This window comes from Tamandua tetradactyla, chromosome 6 (assembly GCF_023851605.1).
Source record: "Tamandua tetradactyla isolate mTamTet1 chromosome 6, mTamTet1.pri, whole genome shotgun sequence".
Lineage (NCBI taxonomy): Eukaryota > Metazoa > Chordata > Mammalia > Pilosa > Myrmecophagidae > Tamandua > Tamandua tetradactyla.
Window position 1 is genome coordinate 95345737 of NC_135332.1, and position 26114 is coordinate 95371850.

The window sequence follows — 26114 nt, forward strand, 5'->3', positions numbered from 1 at the left end:
AGTGGCTTCTGTCAGACCACATAGGATAAGCATTTCACAGTGTATGGTTGACATTAGATATCCCTCCTTTGTGCTGGCCTACAGCAAGTCCTCATCAGTTTTGCTGTAATCGAGGTGTATACATCTGTTTCTTCCTAAAGGCAAGGAAAATGTGCCTGTACTTTAGTTGGCACCTTCCCAGATGCACAGGAGTGTGGAATTGAGGGCTACCCTCAAGGTATTCCAGTGATGTTCTGGTCACTAGAAGGTACTGCTACTGCCCCTGCTGATTGTCACCATGCGGTGCTCCGCTTTCCTGGGGCCTTACACGTTCAGTTCCAGGTCTATGGATTCCTCTTCGCCACAGTAAAAGCTCTACATATTTACCTTTGAATGCTGAAACCATCTAGCTGACTTTACAATTCCATTTCTTTATCCACATGACTTTACTATTCCAGAAATTTTTGCCCAGGAGGATAAAAAGTTGCCAATAACTTCATTGTTTATTTCAGGGACTTCCCCCAGATCCCTTTAAGTGAACATGAGACCATGCATCTTTCAAGAGATGGTATCAAACAGCCATTTACTCTCCAAAATTCTAACCTCTCAACCCTTCCCAGGTCTACCAGCTGTAAACTATGACACCCTGAACCTTACCTAAACCTAGTTATTACGCACTGCCATGGAGAGACCCTTCTTAAATTAGAGTTCCCTACACTGTAAATGTCCCACCCCACTCCAAGAGGCTGCTATGAGTGTCAGGTTTGGGTGGGGGTAGAGCTGTCATCGGTAAACGCAGTTTTCCTTTATCAATGGGTTATTTTGGTGCTATTTTCAGGAGACCCATATTTGATCTGTTGTCTCATTTTGTCCAGGTATTTCCAATTACTCAGGCACTATATTTTTTAAAATTAATTTTTAAATTAAAAAAAAAGACAAGAAAGAAATACAAGCATTCTTAACATATGATCATTCCGTTCTACATATATAAGCAGTAATTCACAATATCATCACATAGTTGCATATTCATCATCATGATCATTTCTTAGGACATTTGCATCAATTCAGAAAAAGAAATAAAAAGACAACAGAAAAAGAAATAAAATGAAAACAGAAAAAAATATACACATACCATACCCCTTACCTCTCCCTTTCATTTATCACTAGCATTTCAAACTAAATTTGTTTTAACATTTCTTCCCCCTATTATTTATTTTTAATCCATATGTTCTACTCGTCTGTTGACAAGGTAGATAAAAGGAGCATCAGACACAAGGTTTTCACAATCACACAGTCACATTGTGAAAGCTGTATCATTATAAAATCATCATCAAGAAACATGGCTACTGGAACACAGCTCTACATTTTCAGGCAGTTCCCTCCAGCCTCTCCATTACATCTTAAATAACAAGGTGACATCTATTTAATGAGTAAGAATAACGGCACTACATTTTGAACTTTTATTTTGATGGCTTAAGATTTCTAAATGTGATCAGTGTCATGTTGGCATTTTTAAACTTTTTTGTAACAGGTTTATGGCTTACCAAAACAAACTTTCCTTATTTGAAAGTAAATAAAAATTGTTAAAAATTGCTTCCCAACACCAAACCTGTGACTCATTATAAAAAGAAGTGGCAGTAGAGCAAGGAACAAAATAAATTGCACCCCAGCATCTCAATATTAAAAAAAAAGAAGCTTTACTTGTAGAAAGCTTATATATATATATATATAAATATATATATAAATATATAATATATAATTATATATATATATAAATATATATATAAATATATAATATATAATTATATATATATATAATTATATAATATATATAAATATATAAATATATATATAAAAATATATATATATATAGCAGGGTAAAGTAAATTATCCTCAGGTTTTCATATTCTGTATCTCCAGACTTTATTTCAATTAAGAACTAAGCTACCAATTCTATAAACATAGTAATCTATATGTGAGCTACAGTACTGAATTCCACATGCTGGGAAAAGTCTCTGGATCTTCCTAAGCATCCAGTTTATCCTGGGAAGCCAAGCTATGCATTTAGGACACAAAGACTGGCCTGACCCAACACCTGCTCTTAGTGTGCAAGCATCCCTTTGGGAAGTCACAACTTAAACCAGAGACCACCTCCCAATTGGTAAGAATAGCCCACCTTTGCCTCCTGCTTCAAGAGGCTACAGGATGGTCAGGGCTATGTGTTCTCTAAGATGGTGAAGAGTAAAGCTGGTTTCCCTTTATCAATCTCCTTTCATCAACGAAAGCACTACGGGGTAAAGGAAGAGCCTCTGCCTTAGATGATTTTGCTTTCTCTAAGCTACCCTTATGTTATTTTTGGATCTCTCTAAGCTACTAGTCAAGTGTTGTATACAGATGTACACTCAAAAAGTGCATTCAGCTAGTTGAATGATCCTTTTAAAGGAATTTGGCTATGGGGATGGATAACTGCAAACACAAAAACTGAAATGAGTCTATTTTCAGGATGTGTTGGCTCACTGGATTCGTTTACGGATTTAAAAGTAATGTGATTAGCCTTTTTGTTTCTTTGTCTGAACCCATAAAAATGTTAGTTCTCAGATGTTTTCGTATTTGGGGGATTTCTCCCACAGGAAAAAATAAAGAAAGAAAAGAAAATAGTCACATGAATGTAATTAACAGCACTGGAATATATACCCAATTGTGGCTAATAGGGGAAATATTAGGTTGTGTATATGGTACTAGAATAAAAAATTTTTACAAGAATCCATGGACTTACACAGTACAGTGAATCCTAACATTAGCATAGACTGTAGTTGATAGTACAATTATAAGAAAATGTACTTTCATCAATTGTAACAAATATTCCACACCAAAGCAAGGTGTTACTAGTGGGGTGGTACATGAAAATCTTGTATTGCCTGATTGCTCTGAAAACCCACAATTTCTCTAATAATAATAAGTTTTAAAAAATTTCCTAATGTCCAGCTTATTACTGGAATATGATTGCAACATGTCAATTTTCTTGATGCTTTTTTTCATTTAGGGGAATAACCTTTTTGATGACTGTTTATCTGAATTTTGATTTTAAGAGTAAGTAATGCTGGTCTTTTTTTTTTTTAAAGGCATTGTGATTTCTGAGCTGTGGAAAAGGTAAAAAGTAGAAATTTCCTTTTTGAACATTTTTCTGGCTTCGCAGAAGCGAAGGTCAGACAGCCCTGCCCAACCAAAAGGAGTGTCACACTTGTAATTTTACATTTTCTAGTGGTTACCACAAAAGGTCAAGTTAATTTCAATAATAAATCAGACCCAATATAAACAACATATTTATTTTAGCATGGCGCTCACCACATTTAGTGTCCAAGGCTACTGTGGCAGTTACCAGTGGGTTACCATCTTGGACAGTGTGGAAAGGCAGAGCCGGCGGGCGTGGAGAGAAGCCCCAGTTCATAGCTGAAAAGGGAGCAAAGTGGAAGGCCATGTTCAGCTGCGCATTAAGACACTTAGTCACTCTGTGAAATCTCTTTAAAATATGTAATGGCTGTGATATTCAAAACGCACAGAATTGTGGGAATGAAGTAAGTTAATATGTGTAAAAAGCACTTGGACACTTCCTATTGAAAAGTGTGTGTGTTTTCTTAACAGAATAACTGTTTTTAAAGCTTCAGGGTACTCTGAAGTGTCTGTGGGGATAGAGGGCAGACTTGGAACTTTTCCAGATCCATAAATTATCTTATGCTATCGCTCTTGAGGAATTTTGATTTACTTTTTAAAAATATAGATTAGTGCATTTCCTAATATAACTTATGTAGACAGCTTAATTGAACACCCTAAGTACGTGGAACCTTGAGTAGGATGGGAGATTTTGTGGGTTTGTCCAGATTGATGCCCCAATAAATCCCAGAGTGATTTGAACAGTGAAAAAAATTTGCAAGTCCCCTTTGGGGAATGGTGAGAAAGGGGGAAAATTCAACTTCCCCAAGTTGAATTCTTGATATTTTCACAAGCAGTGGGGACAACCAAACCTATAGGCTGAGCACTCAGTCTTGGGGTTTGTTCGTATGAAACTTAACACCACAAAGGATAGGTCAAGCCTACTTAAAATTAGGCCTAAGAGTCACCCTCTTTTGTTGCTCAGATGTGGCCTCTCTTTCCACCCAACACAACAAGCAGACTCACCACCCTCCCCCTGTCTGCATGGGAGATGACTCCCAGGGGTGTGTGCCTTCCTGGCAACATGGGACAGAAATCCTAGAATGAGCTGAGACTCAGCATCAAGGGATTGAGAAAACCCCTAGAATGTGCTGAGATTCAGCATCAAGCGATTGAAAAAACCTTCTCAACAAAAAGGGGGAAGACTGAAATGAGACAAAATAAAGTGTCAATGGCTGAGAGATTCCAAACAGAGTCGAGAGGTTATCCTGGAGGTTATTCTTATGCATTAAATAGATATCACCTTGTTAGTCAAGATGTAGTTGAGAGGCTGGAGGGAACTGCCTGAAAATGTGGAGCTGTGTTCCAGTAGCCATGTTTCTTGAAGATGATTATAAAGTGATGTAGCTTTCACAATGTGACTGTGTGATTGTGAAAACCTTGTGTCTGATGCTCCTTTTATCTATCTTGTCAACAGACAAGTAGAACATATGGAATAAAAATAAATAATAGGGGGAAGAAATGTTAAAACAAATTTAGTTTGAAACCCTAGTGATAAATGAAAGGGAGAGGTAAGGGGTATGGTATGTGTATATTTTTTTCTGTTTTCATTTTATTTCTTTTTCTGTTGTCTTTTTATTTCTTTTTCTGAATTGATGCAAATGTCCTAAGAAATGATCATGATGATGAATATGCAACTATGTGATGATATTGTGAATTACTGCTTATATATGTAGAACGGAATGATCATATGTTAAGAATGCTTGTATTTCTTTCTTGTCTTTTTTTTTAATTTAAAAATTAATTTAAAAAAATGTAGTGCCTGAGTAATTGGAAATACCTGGACAAAATCAGACAACAGATCAAATATGGGTCTCCTGAAAATAGCACCAAAATAACCCATTGATAAAGGAAAACTGCATTTACCGATGACAGCTCTACCCCCACCCAAACCTGACACTCATAGCAGCCTCTTGGAGTGGGGTGGGACATTTACCATGTAGGGAACTCTAATTTAAGAGGGGTCTGTCCATGGCAGTGCGTAATAACTAGGTTTAGGTAAGGTTCAGGGTGTCATAGTTTACAGCTGGTAGACCTGGGAAGGGTTGAGAGGTTAGGATTTTGGAGAGTAAATGGCTGTTTGATACCATCTCTTGAAAGATGCATGGTCTCATGTTCACTTAAAGGGATCTGGGGGAAGTTCCTGAAATAAACAATAAAGTTATTTGCAACTTTTTATCTTCCTGGGCAAAAATTTCTGGAATAGTAAAGTCATGTGGATAAAGAAATGGAATTGTAAAGTCAGCTAGATGGTTTCAGCATTCAAAGGTAAATATGTAGAGCTTTTACTGTGGTGACGAGGAATCCATAGACCTGGAACTGAACGTGTAAGGCCCCAGGAAAGCGGAGCACCGCATGGCGACAATCAGCAGGGGCAGTAGCGGTACCTTCTAGTGACCAGATTTAGATTTTAGATTGAAATGCCGGTGATTGGTGAGGGGGAGAGGTGGGGGGCATGTTATGCATGATTTTTTCTGTTGTCTTTTTATTTCTTTTTCTGAATAGAATGTTCCAAGAAATGATCATGATGATGAATGTGCAACTATGTGATGATATTGTGAATTACTGATTATGTATGTAGAACGGAATGATCAAAAGTTAGAATGCTGCATTTGTTTGGTGGTTTTTGGTATTTAAAAAGAAAATTTTTAATTAATTAAAAAATAATAAAAATATAGGTTACCAGGGTCTAATCATTTCTTTTTGCCATCTTTTTTTGCTTCCCCATTCTCTCCTCTCTTTCTTCTTTCCCTTCTTCCCCTCTGAGTATGTTGATTATTTACATTTTTTACTACTGATCTAGATGATTCTCCAGAGATGGAAATGGAAAATGGGAGAAGTAAAAAAAGAATTAATTTCTTTATGTTAGTGGAAGTATTGAAGAAGGTTTTTGCAAATTTTCAGAGTTAAGCTTTTATATATTTGATGATTTAAAATTGGATAATTTATTCTCCTGTTTAGCGAAAAAAAATTGAGGCTGTATATTGAAGATGCATTCATGGGTGTTTATAGAGATTACTTTGGGTCTGTCTGTTGAATTCTGTTTCCAACAAAATTCCATCAAAATTACCTTTTGATAAAACAAAACCGAATTTACCCTGACAGTCTTAATAGCATCTGAGTTGTGGGTTTGTGGTGGGCAAAGGTATAATATCTATGTGTTTTATGGGTTCTGGTTTAAGGAGGGTCTTGGAATGTGAGGGTTTGATTAGGATTGGGCAAGTCAGGACACAATAGTTGAGGTGAGTGCACACAGCAGAGCTAGAATTTCAAAGTGAGCCATGAAGAGTAGACAGCCACTTAATGCTCTCATTTGTCCCAAGAAGGAGTGTTTACTTCTCAGAGTATGTTGAGTAGATTGAGAAATTCATGAGATGAATAATGAAGGTATTTTCAATTTCTTCCTCCTGGGTAAGAATTTCCTGGTACAGAGAACTTGTTAATGCAGACAATTCAATAGTCAGGTCCTGCCAATGAAAATAGCCGTATCTTAGTTGAATGTATACAATAAGCTGTGCGGGTGCAGATGTTTTTAGTTCTCAGGTCTTTGGTGGAACACAAAACTTGAAACTTCTTTCTCACATCTTAGAAATTCAAGTATGCTAATCATGGGGATAAATATTTACAAAGATTTTCGTTGGTGAAAAGTTTGATTCTTTAAAAGCACCATTAGTGATACAGCCCCAAAGCGCCATTCTTTCTTCAAAATATTTGGTCAATAAATCCATCAATGGATTTTGTTTAAAACTGAACAAAGCAATCAGCTGCAGAAGAAAATTCCCCCTCTGTGAGCCAGAAAGAAATCGCTGATGTTTCTATATGATAATACATATCTGACTGGAAAATTTTGCTAAACCAACATCTGTTTCTTAAGAATGGGGAACTTTACATTCTATTTTATGTTTTAGAATATTTAGTAGCTGGTAAAGGTCATTGCAAAGTGTCCTTTTATTAGTAGGGCCCAATCTAAAACTGTCAAGCATACACAAAGCAGCTAATGACAGAAAACAATAATTATGTTGTTTTACCCTAAAAAGAAAAAAAAAATGAGTTTTTTACATTTTTCTTATTCTTTGGCTGTTATTACAACCCATATTAAGATTTTCAATTGCAATTCATCAAAGAAGTGATTAAAGTGTCACATTTTAATGATATGCCTTTACAAGAAAAATACATCCTAGTAGTGTAGTCTAAATGTGAAAATGATGCTTCTGTGGAAATTTTTTTTTCCGGAGTGGTGATTAAACAAACTGACGGTCATTTGCTCAATGATTTTGTAGCTCAAGAGATGTTAAGATGATGGCCAGCAAGAGTCAGGGGTCAGCGGAAGGTGGTTATGAGGTCCTAAAGCAAGGACAGAGCTGGTCTCTGTGTCAGACCTGCACTGAATCCTCACCCTAGTATTATTCTCTCTGGGACCGCAAGCAGATTCTTCATGCTTGATCCTAATACTTCCTTTAGAGTGCGGCCCCAACATCCAAGACAGAGGATACAGGACTCAGAGGCAAATTGAGACACTAACTGCGCTGCATTTTCACACACTCATTTCTAAAAATACAGGTTGGATGAGTCCTGCAGGTTGGGAGAGTTTTCTAAAAATATTGGAAAGTGGCTGTGGTTTACTTTTCAATTAGACATGTCCAAGGTCAAATCCTGGCTGCACCTTTTCCTGATTTTGCAATCTTGGTTAAATGTGAGTTTCATGTGTCAACTTCGCTAGGTTATGGGTCAAGTTGTTTGGTTAAGTACTGGCTTGCTTGTTACTGTGAGGGTATATTCTAGATGAAATCTGCATCTACAATCAATCAATTGCACCCACCCTTAGTTGATTGCATCTACAACCAACAAAGGACATGGCCCCTAACAATGTGGAGTGTCTTCATTTAATCAGTTGGAAGCCTTAAAAGCAAAAACTGAGGGCTTACAAATTCAGAAGAATTTCTACCTCAACATCAACTTTGGCTTTTGCTGGAATTTCCAGCTAGCCAGCCAACTTCTTCTAGGGAATCTGGACTGAGGAATTGACAAGTTTGTACTTGCCATGATTGTGTGAGCCAATTCCTTGTAATAAACCTCATTTATATTTCCTGTTGGTTCTGTTTCTCTGGAGTACCCTAATAGTACAGCAAGTTATTAGGGTTTTCTAAGCACTGGTTTCCTCATCAGTTTAATTGGGCACATTGATATGTACTCCATAAATCTGTTTGATGATTTAGGGAGATGAATAAAGCATCATTTTTATTTAGTGAGATGAACAAAGCATCATTGATTGTGTCTGACAGTGTAGACAGTTATTAGCCAATTAAATCTGCTTACTTCATAATTATCTGCTGAATAATGAGAGGAAATAGCAGGGTGCTTTGTCCAGGACACAATAAAATGTACATAATGTGTGTAAAGCAGAGAGGTAGAAAACATTCGTTTTTACTAATAATCATAAGATATTTATGGACCATAAAAAGTAATTTTTAAAACTTTTTCTAATGGGGCATTCCAGAAGCTTGTGTCCCTGTTGCTGGAATAAATGATCTGCAGTGGAAATCCAAGCCCATCATTCTCTGATATTGCATCTTTCTTTGGTATGATAAAATCTGTGTGGTGCTGTTTGCACTCTTTAGTACAGCATGACCCTGTCTCTCATTTACTTGGGCTTTTTACCTCTTATCTTCTTCTAGCTTCTCACTAACTTTTTTTATGTCTTAAATATGTTGAACTATTTGGGCCATGCCCTGTCCCACCACCGCACCTCTGCACATGCTGTTCCCTGTGCCTGCGAGGCTGTTTGCTCACACTTGCCCAGCTCACCTGTACTTGTGCTTTTTCTAGGAAATCAGGGTTACTCAAGTCACCCTCCACAAGGCTCCCCCAGGAGCCTAGCTGAACTTACACTGAGGTTAGGAAGGGGTTCTGGCATGAACGATTTCCAGTTAGAAACATCTGCTGGATGAGTGGATGGGTCCGATGCGTGTTCTCTCTCTTACCTTTTTCCAGTAAGACAGGCACATCTCTGGGGCACAGTGATGCAGACACTACTGAAGTAAAATCCCAGTCAGGGCAAGAGGCACACACTCTGGAATGCATGAGCTGATCGCCTGGTCCTGCAAATTCTCACCCCGTGAGCCACTTTTTCCAGCTGCAAAAATATATCTGGTGACTCAAAGGAAGTCACGTTGTGCATTAACTGCTGTTTGTCAACCCCTGCTCTATGAAGCGCTGTTTAAGCACAGCTCTAGCTTTTCTCCCAGCACCCAGATTCCTCTTCAGTTAATTTGATTCATTATATGGATTACCTAGATTTTACCATATTGGGGGTATATGGCAACCCATCCCAGAGATGTGTAAATCTGGGCAGAAAAGTGAAAATTTAAATTAGACTACTTGACACTAGACAGGAAAAACACATAAATAAGAAAGGTGCTTGTAAGAATTAATTATTTTTCTTTAATTTGCATTCAACTGACAATTTCAGGACCAGGAGGGTGTATCCTTTATCTCATACCTCACTAGATTCTTGTGAATTTCTTGTGCTAGGAATGGCTTTTCTTATATCAAAGGCATTCACTGGTGGGGACTACTCGCCAGACAGCCAAAAATCCTGTCTTTTTGGGAAGGGAAAAATAAGCCAAACAAACTGATCAAAAGTTTACCTGGGAAACCGGGCAGTGCCAAGGAAAGCCAGGACCTTTCATGGGAGGGTGATAATATTCTCTATAAAATATCCTGAGAGAGAGCACAGCAAAACTCATTATCAATTTTTATTTCCTACCATACACCAAATGTACAGCACTGAACACAATTTTGTTGCTTTGATGTAAGAAATATTAATTGTTTGAAGAAACGGTATACAAACTACTTCAAATTAAAAAAATGCATACATCATTTTGTTGTTGTTGTTTACAAAAGACCCAATTTACAACGTTGATTGTTAACATAGTTGAAAAGAAAAAAAAAAAATTCAGTGCACATCACAAAATGCATCAAGTACAAAGGAGGCAAATAATACAAACATACTTCACGAAACATCCTGCTCAAACAATCCAAACACAAATAAATTAACCCGAAACCATAGTAAATTATAGTAATAAATACATAGGTTGGTACAAGATTTATTTTAAATTAAATAAAATATATAACAACTTGTTAAGATATTTAGCAAATTAAACTCTCGTCTTTGTAATAGTGAACTCATTTGTATGCAACTATCAAGTACTGTATAGCAAAATGTTTGCAAGTACATAACTTTAATAGAAAATTTTGTTTGGTGTCCCATTTATCATAGACAGCACGTATGGTAGCTCTTTTCTTTGTAAATTGATTTTTAAATAAACACCGTTCCTACCTAAGAACAGACAATCTCATTTTCACTAAACTAAGATTCAAGGATCCAAATGAACCTCAAACCAAAGATAAAGCCCCACTTACTGCATAACAATAAGCACAGTTTCATGAGAGTGGAATCACCGTACTACTTGTAATTTGTGCAGGTACACAGGTAATAACATGGATATATCAAGCCTGTGAGTGCCATCACATTCAATCTAAATACCCATGAGGTTAATAAAAAATAAACACTTTTGTTATAGCACATGAAATTAAGCCCACACTAAGTTCATGTGTGCACTTACACAGAGGCACGTCTGCACATGAGGTGTGTGTGCATACCCAAAAGGCAGTTTAGCTGGTTGTCTATACCTTTTTCTTAAAAAAAATAAATATAAAAAAACTTTTGAAACAATGCTTAACTACTTACAATCCCTGAAATAGACATTGCCTTTACTATAGCAACTACTAACCTCTGATCCATTTGGAATTCCAAGATTGTGGGATCCATTTTAAGTGCATGCAAGTGTACATGAGTGTATAAGTGTGTGTGAGTGTTTGAGTATTGTATACTTTGTAGCACTTTCAGAGTTCTATGGACAGATTTTTATCTAATTGCATGCTGTCTTGTTGCCTAAAGAGGATGAAACCAACATTGCCAGCATTTGAAGTAATGACTCTGATTAGAGTAACATTTTTTCATGTGTTACTGTATTTTCGGCTCCTTTCCAGACAACCCAGTAAGATAAATGCTATTTCAGGGGATATGGTATCTACAAATTTTTTCCATTTGGATGTGTTTTGTATTTGCTAAGTACAAATCTACATCAATATTGTCACTTGTACATTGTACCAACATATGGCAGGAAAGCCTGGCTGGTCACATCAAGTCTTATTTCTTGTCGTGAGATGAGAGTTGCCAGCTATCTGATATGACTCTTAAAACACACAGACAAATCTGCATCACTAAAAAAGCTTATGTTTCTTTCAAACATTTTCAAGTAAATAACTTGTATGAACTAAAACCATACAGCCAAGTCGGATACTTTGCTGATTGCTATATTTAATTATTGCTAACAAATTCTGAACAGGCTGTTTTCCAGCGTACTGTGCTTTTGTGAGCGTGAGCTTCCCACTAGGGGTCGCTATTTGTCTCCTTATTCCTTCAGCATCTCACTTTACTGCAAACTCACTATAAATGCCGAAGCCAGAGAAAGAGGGGGAAAAAGTGTGCAATAAAAACAAAACCGAACCATAGTGCAGTCTTTAGATAAGGATTTCCCTTCGATAAGGATTTTGTTGTTTTCTCATTCAAACTCAGCAAGATATGTGATTTGCGAATAGCATTTCTATTTAAATTCTATTGGAAAATAAATTAATAAACACATTTGTAAAAATATGGCAGACTTCAAAATGCAGTTAAAAGATAAAAAACCTCTTTGATTAGAAATAAATAAAATATAAAAAATGTCACATTTATTTTACACATATTTTACAAAAAAAAAAAAACGAAACCCAAAAAACCCAAAAGAGTGCAATGAAGAAATAAAAGAAACTATATGAAAATAAATAAGATCTAATAGTTGACTGCATTGCTTTTAATCCAAATAGTCTAGCATAGCTTTTCTTTCCTTTTTTACGTCAGCTGGGGTAAGGGGGGATAGTGCAATGTTGCAATTGTAAATGCATTGTGGCAACCTCAGTGCCTTTAGCAGTACACGAACCCCTAATGGATGCATCTGGAGCTGACTGCTGCTGGTGATTTCCATTGCCCGGCAGCACTGCGAACTTACACGTGGATACCCTTCACTGCCTGTTTGATGCTTTCCAGCAGAGCTTTGCATTCCGGGGAATAGTCCCGTTCCAGATTGCTGTACAGATCCGTGAGTGTATTTACATATGCTTCAAAATTCTGCTCACTGATAGGCCCCTAAAGAAGACAAGACACAGTGTACCAGTCACCAGCTTAGGCTGACGCAAAAGGCAGAAGGTATGTGGAGGAATATTGGGAACCGAAGAAGCTGGGAGGGATGGCAAGGAGCCGAATCCCTGCTGGGGTTTGGGAAGATGGAGAGAGATGGAGTGTTTAGGGATTCAGCTGTCTCTCTTCCCTCAACTGTTGGGATTAATGGGATTTGGTTGCAGGGCATGTCGAGATCCCTTTTGAACCCCCTTAGGTAGAGCTGTCTGGCTGCTGAGCTGGACACCTTCAGCCAGGAGCACTTCTCTTGGGAGGCAGCCTTGGCCCAACTGCACATGCTCAGAACAAATGGACCTACTGTGTGCACAGAAGGAGAATGCGTGGGTGGGGCCAGCTGGTGAGCAAGACTGTGCTTGTCTGAGCCAGTTCCCTCAGCAACCCTGGGCTGGGGATTGGCTGTAAGATTCGACTAAGTTGTTCACTCACCAACTCTATCCTCAGACACCACTTGGTACACTTTTACCTGGAAGCTTCATTGTAACATACTTTCTAAATTTCTCTATTTTTTTTGTCCACAAAGTCAGGATCTATACATATCTCATTCTTTAATTTTGTTTTTTTGTGTTCTCCTTTGCCTGACGTGGTGCTTCAAGGAAGGTACACACTCAGTACATGTAAATTGAATGCATGAATGGGAAGGAATAAGTGGTGCAGATGGACTGTTTCTCAATCATTTTTGGTCCTGCAGCCCCATATTTTTGAAAAACAAGACAAAACATGACATGTGCCTTACTTCACGGGCTGCTTGAAAAAGTACTTCAGAAAGAATTATATACATAGGACATCCTACATATTGGTTACATGCATAGGATATCCAATATAGGATATTCTCTATATTGGTGCTATTAAGATGGTCAGATTCACAAATCTGAAGACTATTTTGCTGTGCTCAGCCAAATTCTAATCTGTGTTATTAGCTTCTCTTATAACTTCTGCCTTCATTGTGCCATGTATTTCTTGGGGAAAACACAAAAATGACTAGGTTTCAGGTGGCAAGGAGAAGAAAGGTCCCACTGCGTGGCCAGGTTTGCTGACCTGTGTTTGGCTTTGGAATCTCGATGGAGTTATATAATATCTCTGAGCCTCCATTTCCTCCACCATAGAATGAAGGTTAACGGCACTTACTCCCTGGGCTTCTCCTGAACATTTAGTGCAACGAGACTTAACATCTTCACGCCAATGCCTCCCAGGAACTGTGGAAGGTGCAGTAACCTTGTGTGCTAACTACTATTTGTATGGCTTTGGTGAAGAAAAACACATGAAGTAGAAATTTGAAGGAAGGTTAGACAAATGTTGATAAATAAATATTATCAATAACAACCAATAATTACTGTAATGCTGGCCATAAAAAATCATTTATTTTCCCTTATGTTTTTTTTTTAATATGTAGATTTACCTTAAACTGGGGATGGATTCCCTTATGCTTTTAACTAATATATGTCTATATGTATTTTCTTTTTGTTAAGAAAATAATTTGAAATTGGTTAAGATGAGGACATCCATGCTGGGAAGTTGAGTAGATTAAGAGAGTTTTTTTGTTTTTAAGGAAAACCAATAATATTTCTTCATTAAATTGCTTCTTCTTTAAACCGATTTATATATAAAATTGGCAATTTTAGAAAACTTGCTCTAGGATGCAGGTGCTGAAGAAATTAAAAGCATTCAATAATGTAGCCCCACTTCCACAGTTTTGATTTTATTTATGCAAACTGGAAGGAAATTAATTTTTCTGTGAAATCTAGAGTCGCCATAAGCACAACTCTTTTGTATTTAGGTTTTGCAAATAAGGACACCTCCCTCAGGCTTGTGCTTTTTAGTCTCTGTGAGGATAACTGAAGTACATTCTTCATACTTCAGCATGAAGGAAGCACCAAATCTTTGGGAAATTAATCTTTTTTTCCCCTTTTATAGTTTTTATGTAGGGTGAATGCTGCAGATGGTAGGGTCTCAGGTTTTGTAAGCCAGGGGATGTTCTATTTGGAAATATGTTTTCAGTGAGAGGGTTTTGGCCTTCAACTTTCAAAGCAAGCCTCAAATAAACCCTCTTCTTCCAATGACTCCTATGATATGCAAAATCCTTGGCCTTAAAGTAATTTAAATATATATCAGAAGAGGAAGGGCGTTGTCACTTGCTCTCAGTTTTCTCCACAGCTAAGTCCTTTTATCTGGGGGCCCTGCCACTCATCGTGAAATGACATCGCCAACCCTCCAAAAGGAGATGCCACGCGTTTGGCCTCCGACTTACCATCTGTGGGAGCTGGATGTCTGCAAGGCTGGAAATGAGGGCCTGACTCAGACCTGCCAATTCCTTCAACAGGCTTTCGTTGTTCTGTTCTATGAGTTTGTTCTCTTCTTCTATCGTCTTTAAATTGCTCTCCATAGACGTGATCTAAAATGGAAACGACTTGGGGACATGAGTAGTAGAGTTTGAAGGGAGTACAAGAGGTTCTTTCTAAGGAGAATTCGCTAGCTCAGTCTAAATGCTAAGGAATCCATAATGGCAGCAGAGTCTCCTCGTGCAATTATTAAAACCCCATCCTATTGCCATACGTTTCTGTATCACGTCCCCCACATTTAGATCTTCGGCCCACACTTCTCTGGCGAGTTCCAGATTCAACATTTGCACACAACCAAATGTCAGATATCTCAGACGCCATCTGTTCAAAAGGAAACTTCTGCTGTTTCTCCCCAAACCTGCTCCATACCTAACCCTCTCTGAGCCGGTGGATGGTAGCTCAAACTGTTCCACTGCTACAGCGTTGGAGGCAACCCCCATGCTCTCTTCCTCTCCCACCTCAAATCCATTGGGGTTCACCTTCAGAAGATGCAGCTTGCAGGATACAAGCACTGCCCCCACCCTTGCACTGGGGACATCTGGTCCTGACCACCTTCCTGGAAGGTTATTGTACCTTCTCCCCCCACTGCTGCTTCTACTTGGCCCCAGTTCCTCTTAGTACCTCCACACAGTCACCAAGCTAGTCTCTTAAAACGTAAGCCAGATCACATTAACTTGGGCTCAAAATTCCACAACGGATAACAGATGTGGCAAAATGTTAAAAGTTAGTAAATCTAGACAGGGGCTGTACTGGAGTTTGCTGCATTAGCTTTGTATTATTTTTACAACTGTCCTATAAAATTTGAAATGATTTCAAATCAGAAGTTTAAAAAAAAAAAGCTAAACCAACAATGATTCTACATTTCATTTGGGGTTAAAAACACAGTTTTAAAAATTGCCTTCCGGTCCCATGTTGACCCCATCTCAATCAGTTCCCCCAGCTCTCTGGGCTGCATCCACACGCATTTGGCTATTCCTGGAATGCTCAGGAGTTAGGGCTTTAATATCTGCTTTTTGTCTGTCCAAAACAGTCTTCCCCCCCACACACCGGTCTGACCCTCAACTTCTCAAGTCTTCACTCAAACCCTGTCTGCTGGCCCACTCCCCTTCAAGACTTTAAGCTCCACAAGGTCAGATGTCTCGGCTTTCTTCGTGGTTGTCTAAACCAAGGCATTAAGCAGCTTCCATTATTCATGGAAGATGATGGCAATGGTTGTGCTGGGTAAGGAGAACAAACCCGAGTTTCCCGTGTGCTGAAATTCCATGTAACAACCTGCTGTATGCGAGGACATCTGAGAGAGTCAGGACCACTAGGCATACAGAACCTACCTCTCAGGAGAGGGGTGAGGTGGGAGAGAACTCGAATCTGTGTTTTATCCCGTGACTCTTTTCCTTGTGATTTGGTACAACAGAGTCATTCTTAGAATTTAAAAATCCAGGAATGAACTTTTCATTTCCATCTGTATAATTTTAATCAGGGGGTGGATTTCAGAGGACAATGTAGAATTGACAAATTACTTAGACCATTTTGTGTTATTTCAAGAGAATCTATATTAAGATGTTTCTAATAAGTATTGGCATATTCAGAAGTGTTCTACAAAAAGTTAAGAAATTTAAAAGTTGCTAGGTTTTACTTGGATTTTAAATAAAACTAAGAACTCTGTTATCTCTTCATGACATGTTTTTCTAAAGCACTAATATTTACAGAATTCTTTAACTGTGGGATGATCTTCTTTTCTTTGCTTATAAAGCCTTTAATGCAACCAAAGCAAAAGTATGAATACCTTTGCCAACCAAATCACTGATGACCAAGGAGAGCCCACCCATTCAGGTTTTAAAAATAACTGTGTAATTAAGGAAGACTCAGTGCACTCACGGAGATATCAGCATATTTTAAATCACAAGGTTTGAAAGTTCAATATTTTTTTTCCACCAAAGACTATAAGGAAACGAATTGCTTCTCCTTCTTCTTTTTTTTTTTTTTTTTTACCTGGGTCTGAAGTTTCATCATATCTGCTTCAATTTTAAGGTTCGATTCATTCAGTTCCTTTATTTCTTCATCCAAATGCCTAATTTCTTCATCACTCTCTATACCTATAAAGAGTCAATATGTGCCTATGAATGAGACTCTGTGACAAATATGAATCATTTCATACTTAATTTATGATTTGCCACTTAAAATTAGACTTTATTTGAAATATTGAACTTTGACCAAATCACACATATCCAGGATTCTGAAAAAACAAAAAAGGTGGGGGAGAGCAGTGGGTTGTAGGATTTAATTCCCTTGTAAGGAAGAAAAGAGGAACAAGGAAGTGCTACCATCTCATGTAGCTCCATTCAGGCCTGGGCCAGCTGTTAGACATCATGTCTTCCCCTTTGAACCTCCCTGCCATGCCATGAGGCAGGTTCCACTAAAGCCTGTTCGCATCTAAGACCCTGAGCCTTGGAGAGGTTAAGCCAGGGCACACTCTTCACAGACAGGATAAATAACCTGCCCAGATCAAGGTAATTGGTGGAGCTGGGGTTCAGCTCCAAATTCTCTGCATTCTCTTGTACTCAGTGCTGCAAGAACAGCTAAGACATGAACCATGTCCAGGAATCCGATATTCTGTGTAACTGGGTTGGACCATCAAATTGGTGGGAGTGCAGGGGTTGCAGGTGGGTGGGTTAGAGTCCAGGGATATACAATAGGATTCTTTACTTATACTTGGATAGGAATAAATGCTGTGTAGAGGAAAGAACTTTGGAGTCTGAGAGTTGGCCTTGCCTCTTCTTCTTGAACTCACATGACTTCATTCACTTTGAGCTTCTGTTTCTTCGTCTGTGAAACAGGCATCATATCTATGCTGTGAGAAATTAATGCAATAAAATATAAAGTGCTCTCAATAAATAAGGGCTATGTTTCCATCACTATTTTATAGAAGGAATGAGAATACATTCTAAAGAGTGCAAAAAAATCTGGAAAAGGTAGCTAATATGAAGGATGCCAGAAAAAGGATTTAAGGCAACTTCAGAGATCCAGAATGATGAGTCTAAACCAAAGGGATGGCAACTGACAGGGATAAACATAAACTTCTGCATTCAGTTTTAGTAAGATCAGTTTCAAGAAAGCAGGATGAGGGGGGAGGTTGACTTGCAATTTGCTTGAAAAAGATCTAAGCTCTTATACTTTCCTGGGGTAATTGTTTTGGAAAGTGGTTTATCATTACCTCCCCATTCTCTAAGACCCAGCAATTTCATTCCTAGGTACACAACCAAGACACACATTCACACATGTACAACAGGGGTTGTGTGCAAGAATGTGCAAACCAAGGCTGTTTACAATAGCCGAGACTCAGAAACAAGCCACACGCCCACCAAAAACATTGATGAGTCTTGGTAATAAAACATGAAAGAAAAAACACTGAGCCTTGAAAGACGCCATATAACATCGTAAAACAGGGGGCTGTTTTAGGTACTTTTTGCTTTATTAAAAGTCACTGACTAAATAAAAATGAGCCAAGCAAGCATGGCCCAATGTAGATATGGTGCCAGTGTATTCCGATTCAGGCCTCTGGGGTTCCATTGAAAAAAAAAAACTAAACCAACAGCGAAGATTGAGGTGTTTTAATACCTAAACCACTTTGAGGTCCACAATGTGTCACAGAAAAAAGATAAATAATATACAATTTACTCAAGGCCATACTAATGGAACTACATTATCTGGGAGACAGGGTTTATTTTGCAGTGGCTACACTGTCTGGAGAAATCGTGCTGGAGTTTTGAGCACCATATTTCATTGGTTTGTTTGCTGGGAGAGGAACAGCTCTCAGACAACCAGTAAGAGTGAGAGAAGAAAGGATCAGAATATTTGTTTTCAACAATTTCAGGGCACGTAGAGTCTTAATTAAACAGAAATTTTGAGTGCTATCAGCACTTGGAATTTTTCTGATTGAAGCAAATTAAAGCTTTTATTGCTATATTTCTTTGACATATTGTTTCTCCTTTCTGTGCCTTTTCAATAAAATTTCACTCCAGGGAATGCTATTTTCTTGCATAGTATCTGGCGAGGCAGACAATAAGCAAGTAAACAATTATAAAATATGAAGCACCATGACAGAAACAAGCAGGGCGCTGTGTGGACCCTCTCTGGGGAGCCCTCACTTCATCTGAGACTTTCACGATGAGAAAGAGGCAGGCTGTGAAAGGCTGGCAAACAAGTTGAGCATCCAGGTGGAGTAAACAGAAAGCGCACAGGCCTGTGGGGAGAAGGAAGTGGGAAGGGCTGCTGCAAGGACCTCATGAAGGCTACTGATGGCCACTCAGTGAGCGATGGAAGCCAGGCAAGGAGCTTGGGACCTTTCCCAGTGCCACAGAGGCCAATGAAGGGCTTTGGGGGGGGGGGGGTGTCAATGTGATCTGGCTGACTTTACAAAAATGTCCTTGGATTCTTGATTAGAGAGTGATTGGAGGAAGCCAGGCAGGAGCTAGAAGAACCAGAAGACTGCAGGAGGGTGGATCTTTCCTAGCACCATGGCAGTGTACATGGAGGAAAAGAGAAGTACATGGACTTGAAATATGATTTGCAGTTAGAATCTGTAAATTTGTGATAGATTGGAGGAGGGGGTTGAGAGAAAAGGAGGAAACAAGGATGGCTGTCCAACAACTGGGTGATGATAGTGCCATTGTTGGGGATAGGGAAACCTGAGGGAGTAGCAGCTTGCAAAAGGAAATTCAAGAGTTCAGTTTTGGCCATGAGCAGACTCTTAAGCGAGAGCTTGGGTTCTTGGTACTGGGATTTTGGTCAGGATAATGCTCTCCAGATGCCAATGCCAATGAAGATATCTATGCCTCTTAGTCAAAAGGGGGGCTTTCAAGAGCCTATGTGAAAGGAACAATGGTGAGATGGGACCTCAAGAAAGAAAATTATAGGATCTATCTAATGTTTTAAGCATTAGATAATCTACTCTCCATGAACTTATTCCATAAATTTTCATGAGATTAGAAAATGAGTGAACTAATAGTGTTTATTATGCTTTTTGGCATTTGGGGAAACATTTCGGCCACAGGAACACACTCAGTAAATCACTTTGTAATTTTGCCCACGGATCCATTATGGTATCTATTTCCATTGAGACACTCATGGGCCTTCTCTCTTCCTCAGCAGAGCCTTTTACCACCAAGGGGAACTGTGACAATGCTGTTGATTTTGAATTTCATTTTGCAATTCCAAATATTAACGCATTCCATCCTTTTGGGAAACACTATTTGGTACATACCCTTATTAACCCACTTCATGGATTAGAAGACTGACTGAGGCATAAAATGGTTAAGTAGTAAAGGATAGAGCTGAGATTCGAACCCAGGTTCTCTGATTCAAAAAAAAACATTCTCTTAATCACTGAAATGCTACTTTTACTCATGGATATTTAATCTGCTTTGAAGGTATAAAAAAAATGTGTGTGCTGACGCTCCCTTACAACAGTATATCCTATGGTAAGATGTATTTACAATAGACTGTTAGATAGACTAGGTATTGCCACTTATCAAGAAGACCATTTCCCCATACAACTAAATATTTTACTGAACTATTCAAAGACTTCATGAAGTCCATCTGTTTAAAAGCAAAAGAGCATGCTTTCTTTTCACTCAATAATTTTAAATTTAACTTTTTACTAATTGGTGCTTAATTTGCATAGTTAGAGGCTGTATAATTTATAACATTCTATTTATATCCCATAAAAACTATGTAAGAGATGTATATATGTGCATATAGAGTATATTAGCATAGTAGGGGGGTTTAAGTAGTTATTTTTTTCCTATTCTATCTTGAACAATTTATTTTATATTTCTTGAGTGAAGCTTTATTTTTGTATTGTGTTTACACGTCAAAATGTTACTTCTATTTTTTTGTTGTTGTTGTTTAGGGGAAAATAAATTAATGTACCTTTGACTACTTCAGCCATGAAACACGTACAGGGGATTAATATCCAGAAAGGAAATTTGAGATCCTTACTTATACAGTGTAAAATGGCTTGTCTCACACATTTTAAAAATTATGATTATCCTCAGGCTTGCCCCGTCTTGTTTTCTTATCTTTGACTCTATTTTATTAATTTTAGTCGGCTTTTGTTTATTTTACATAGCTTTGCATTCCCACCCTTGAAGTACTGTTTGAAATAAAGCAACGTATAAATAAATCAGTAGCTATCAAACTGTCCCAATTCCAATAAGAATGTACTAGGAGCCACATGAGGAATGGAGAGCATTTCCAAGGAACAGTCAGGGCATCTGGAGGGCATCCGAAGTTGGAGCGTGCAGACCCGCCCCAACATCCGGGGTTTTATTCCTGCTCTCCACGATTGCTGACCTCGGTCAGCCGGAGGAGGGAGCACAGGTGTGGGGAACAGCCTCCAGGAGACCACGTAGAAAAAACACCCACAGCAGGTGAGGAACGGGAGAGCCATAGGATGGGAAAGAGAAGCTGAGGAAGGAAAACAGTAGGAGGCTCAACAGTGCTTCCCACTCTTAATAGGGCGTATCTCCTTTTAAAGGAAAATCACACACAAGTTAAAAAGATGGAGCAATGCCTTCAGAGACCTAAAGTAACAATAGTTAAAAGTCGCCAGCTTAGTTCTATTCCTGTGCCAACATCACCATCAAATAGAGCCTCCGAAGCAAAATAATTACTTTGCCAGTGTTCCTTGGATGCTTTAGAATGAATGATCTTTGATGGACATTATCTAAGGCATGATGGCACATGCCTTAGATAATGCTGTTAGAAATCTGAAGAAAAGCACTCAAGAATGAGAGGAAAACTGGAGGCTCCAAACACAGATCCCAGAAACCGGGTATCTTAACTCTAATAAGGGACTGAAATAGGGAAGTAGGCATATAAATATAGACACAGATGCTGAACTTAAATCACCCCAAATCACAGCAGAATGTCATTTAGGATCAGAAGAACACAATATAAGTATTCAAATATAGATGGCAGAGATTGTTTCTTGAAATTTGATAAGGGACTTTAATCAGAAAACACACGCATACGTACACATGTACACAAGCCCGGAAGGAGAGAATTCAGCCAGTGTATCTTCATTCATTGTATATCATAGTTTTTTTTTAATCCTTTTTAAAAAGTAAGGAAAAAATCTAATAAATAGGTTTTAACTTAAAGTTATATTTTAGTTCAAACCCTTCTTCTCATATATTATAATTACACTCCCATATAAAGTATAATTTGTCATGTGGGATACTTTTGGGAGCTACAGCTTGGACCTCTGGGAAGGTAACTGTTTCTATCACATGTTCTTACCGCCAGTTGCCTTCAGCTTGATGGTCATTAGTTCTTCAGAGACCTTCCCCTTTTTGATGGCTTGTGCATTTAGAGGGCATCCAGATAAGCTGTAAAATAGAAATTATACCCTTGAGTGAAATGCATATTATTTCTTATAAAAATTAAAACCTTTTATTCATGTCCTACTGTTTAAGGTTTTACCTTAATTAAATTACAACCTGCAGTCTCTGTGACAAGTAACAAGTGGCTATCTATGAAAACGAAACCAAAAGGCCCACAAATAATGCTAAAAGGTTTTGTGTTTTTTTCTTAAATCAAAATACAAATAGCTACGGGTGACATACAAATTATGATTTAATTTATTTCGTTAAAAGGTTATTAGTCCACACTCATATAAGTGTCTTTGATTAATAGTGGTTACTTTATTTTCTGTAAACATAAAATGGCATGTAAATATTATGAATAAGAATTGTTCCAAATTAATCCAATTTCCATATATAATAAAGCAGAATCTAGTTTTCTTGACTTTATAGTCTGATCATACGGAATAATTTACATTAATACCAGCCAAAAAATAATACTGTCTTCCCCCATGTCAAATTCCCTATGTGAGTATGAGAGAATTTACAGTTTATTCTTTGACTTTTCAAACATTACTTTTCATTTTAAAAACATCTCGACTCTGACAAGCGAAAAGAAGAAACTGCTACAAATATGTTCAAATGTGATCCCCTGTGATGGGGTCTGTAACTGTTTTCATTTAATTGTTGTACTCTTTAGCAATCCTTGTTTCCTTAAATCTCATGCATCAGTCTGCTACAGGCAACAAGACTTGTTTTCCATTTTATATGATCAGTGATTTTTGTTGCTTTAAGCAGCCGTCAATTATTTACAACTCGGTTGTATTTTTGAAGACAGTTTAAAAAATAAAACAAATTAAAAATATCACAATCAGTTATTTAAAATATCTTTTTTCACAGAAATTTGGTTGCAATTCATCTGTAAAACACCGAGCTCAACCTGAAGATTCGAACAATTGGCAAAGTGAGAGCAAGTGTTTCTGAAGCAAAGTCCTTGGTAACTGTTTGCTGAATGATTTTTTTTAAAGAATACTAAATTATTCCACATTAAAATTATATTTTATAACATAATATAATATAATAATATTCATAATAAAAATAGGTATTTAGTTTCATATCTTGAGAGAAGGTTATGCAGTTAGCCAAAATTAGATAAACTATAAATTATGTTACTGAGGAAAAGGAAAAAATGAAAAGTAAAATCTGAACTTTGAACCTGATTCTTCTATTTTTTGAAACTTCCCACTGTAAACTCTGACCTATCTGGGGGCTTTGTTATCTTTTTCTCTGGAAAGTTGGCACAAGTCTCCCTTGTTTGATGCCATAAATTGTGTTCTTAGAAAGCGGGCCTGACCTGGGTTAATACTTAGTAGGTACGTGGGATATTTAACAGTAACCTGTAGTAAGCGCATCCTTAATGCCGCGGTTATAACACCTCATTAGAACCTCGCTGGATGACCTCCCCTATTGGCTATCACTGTCCAGACAACTGGGGAGTAATTTCCCATGTAACACGGTGGCATGGAAGCTTAAAGAAGCCCGTTGTTAATAAGACCTCTTGGGGATGCTATTTTAGTGAAGGTGTGGTTCTCTGAATCAGGCTGTGTCTCAGTCCTGGTGTTAGATGCCTTAGAGAGAGAAAGCTGCAGGGCGCTGCCAGCAGCAGGACGTCAGTGGAACTGGAAGAGAAGGGAGAGGAGGTCGCCATGTGATGGGAAAGGCAAGGAACCCCAGACCTGCCGGCCAGCGAGAACTTGCTAACCTCAGGGAGAAGTCAGCTTCAAACTCCAAAAGCATGAGCCAATAAATTCCCATTGTTTAATCCAACCCATTGCATGGTGGTTTGGCATAGCAGCCTGTAAGTGAGAACAGGCTTCATACCGCAAACACAGAGTAAGTGTGTCTTTTATGATATAAGGCATATCGAGGCAAGTTTAAACGGATTAAACACAAGATGGACAACTTGCCTTGTGTCCATCTGCCTTCACAAAGGAAAATTGACAGGTGATACAATTAGTGTAGTGTTTGTAATATATTACTAAACCTCAATAAAATTATAAAGATAGAGCATGAAATGAGCTCTATTAGAACTTCTGAGATCTTAAGACTACAAACATATATAATGATGTGTGTGTATGTGTTTTGATATAACATAATATGCTTTCTCAGAATGCTGGGTTTCTTTTTCAAAGTTGAAGTTTTGAATATAAAGATTTAAAGCAATGTATATTTGAAGAAATATATTTGAAGATAGTTAGAAGGGGAAATTTTAGATTGTGTGTATGTTACTAGAACAAAAACTTAAAAAAATTCTGTGGAACTGTACAATCCAGTCAACCCTACGTTAAATGATGGACCCTAGTTAATTATAGTAGAATTAGAAATATGTGCTTTCATCAATTGAAACAAATGTGCCTCCCAGTGCAAGAAGTCAATAACAGAGTGCTGTATGAGAACCCTATATTTTATGCATGATTTTTCTGTAAACCTACAACTACTCTAATTAAAAAGAAAAGTTAACACTAAAAAAAATTTTGAAGCAAGGTTCAAAATAGTTATAAAATTATGTTTATGTTGGGTCAAATTGTTCATCTGTTTGGGGATTTTCTTGTGTTTTCCTTTTTGTCACTTTTAAATAAATGACATGCAATAACTATGATATTCATACCTGCATTTTATTTATGCTCAAACATTTTTAGAGTGTATCATAATTTGACTGAAATAATGGGAGTTCTCTTCCCTTTTATGAAAGTGGTCATGTATTATTAACCTCTTCTAGGATCACTTTAAAGCTTGCAAACTTGAATGTTTGTTTTCCTTGCCCCTCCTGGTAGTTAATAAAGAAGTACCCCAGAGAGCCTCCTGCCTTTATTGTCCAGTTAAACATTAGCTATTTAGAGGTTCTCAGGTTCTGCTCCCTGCACAGCCTGCTTCAAAATCACTTGGAGAAATTCATTTCTAGGGAGCAGGGCTGGAGAACTTGTATTTTTAGAAAGTCCAGACTGATTTTGATGTCTGATGAAGTTTCTTTTAACAAACCAAGAATAACACTCGTCAAGAAACAAACAGGCCTTATGTTTCCCCATGAATTACTAGTGACATTGCATTGAAAAGGTGTGTTTAAAACAAAGCATTTATCAAGCACAGCTTCAGAAATAGAGCACTGGCTCAGAGAAGACAGCTTCCATCGGCATCCTAGTTCCCCTGCTTTGGAATACCAGACCTTTGACAAGCCACTTAACCTCGTTAAGATTGAGCAACATGGGAATCATTACAAAACAGACCTTTGGGATGGTTGAGAAAGTTGTATGTGATCAAGCCTGAGACGCCGCTACCTAATGCTTGGCATATGGCTGGGACTCATGATACACCAAGTGTCACATGTGACATGTTCAGGAAAGGGGCTGCGGTATCTCAGTGCAGGGTGCAAATCCATGCTCTGCCATTTCCTACTTGTGCGACAATGGGAAATTCTTTAACTTCCCTGCGCTTCTTTCCTCTTCTTCAAATACTTATTCCTATGTAGCTCAAAGGGCTTTGTCAAAGTTTAACAGAATAAACTATATATGTTGCAAAGAAAACTCTGAATCCAGTGGCTAATATTAGGTAACTGGTGACTGTACAGAGTCCCAAACAATTTCAAACATTTTCGATTAAAATGCATAACATATGCAAGTCCATCATGAGTTATAAGATGCTGCTCTAGTGTAAGTCATTTCACTTTAATGAATTCCTGATTCTACACACATATACTAAATATTATTTTTAGAAAGGGGAAAGGAAATGATCTGTCTCAAACAACCACTGCATGCTAAGCCATGAGCATTTTGTCATATTATTACATTAAATTCTGCATATAGGGCGGGCCACGGTGGCTCAGCAGGCAGAGTTCTCACCTGCCAGGCTGGAGACCTGGGTTCAATTCCC

At 38.0% G+C, this 26114-nt stretch overlaps 1 protein-coding gene across 1 annotated transcript in view; it reads right to left on the bottom strand.

Moving 5' to 3' along the window:
• Positions 1-12146: 12146 nt before the first annotated feature.
• ST18 (ST18 C2H2C-type zinc finger transcription factor) overlaps positions 12147-26114 on the bottom strand; it is a 109737-nt gene continuing 95769 nt past the window's right edge. The window contains exons 20-23 of the mRNA XM_077163194.1: positions 22126-22214; positions 16816-16919; positions 14736-14879; positions 12147-12439 (exon numbers count right to left, since the gene is read on the bottom strand). Of these exons, the coding sequence (XP_077019309.1) occupies positions 12299-12439; positions 14736-14879; positions 16816-16919; positions 22126-22214 (478 nt within the window). The 3' untranslated portion in view covers positions 12147-12298. The remainder of the gene's footprint in view (positions 12440-14735; positions 14880-16815; positions 16920-22125; positions 22215-26114) is intronic.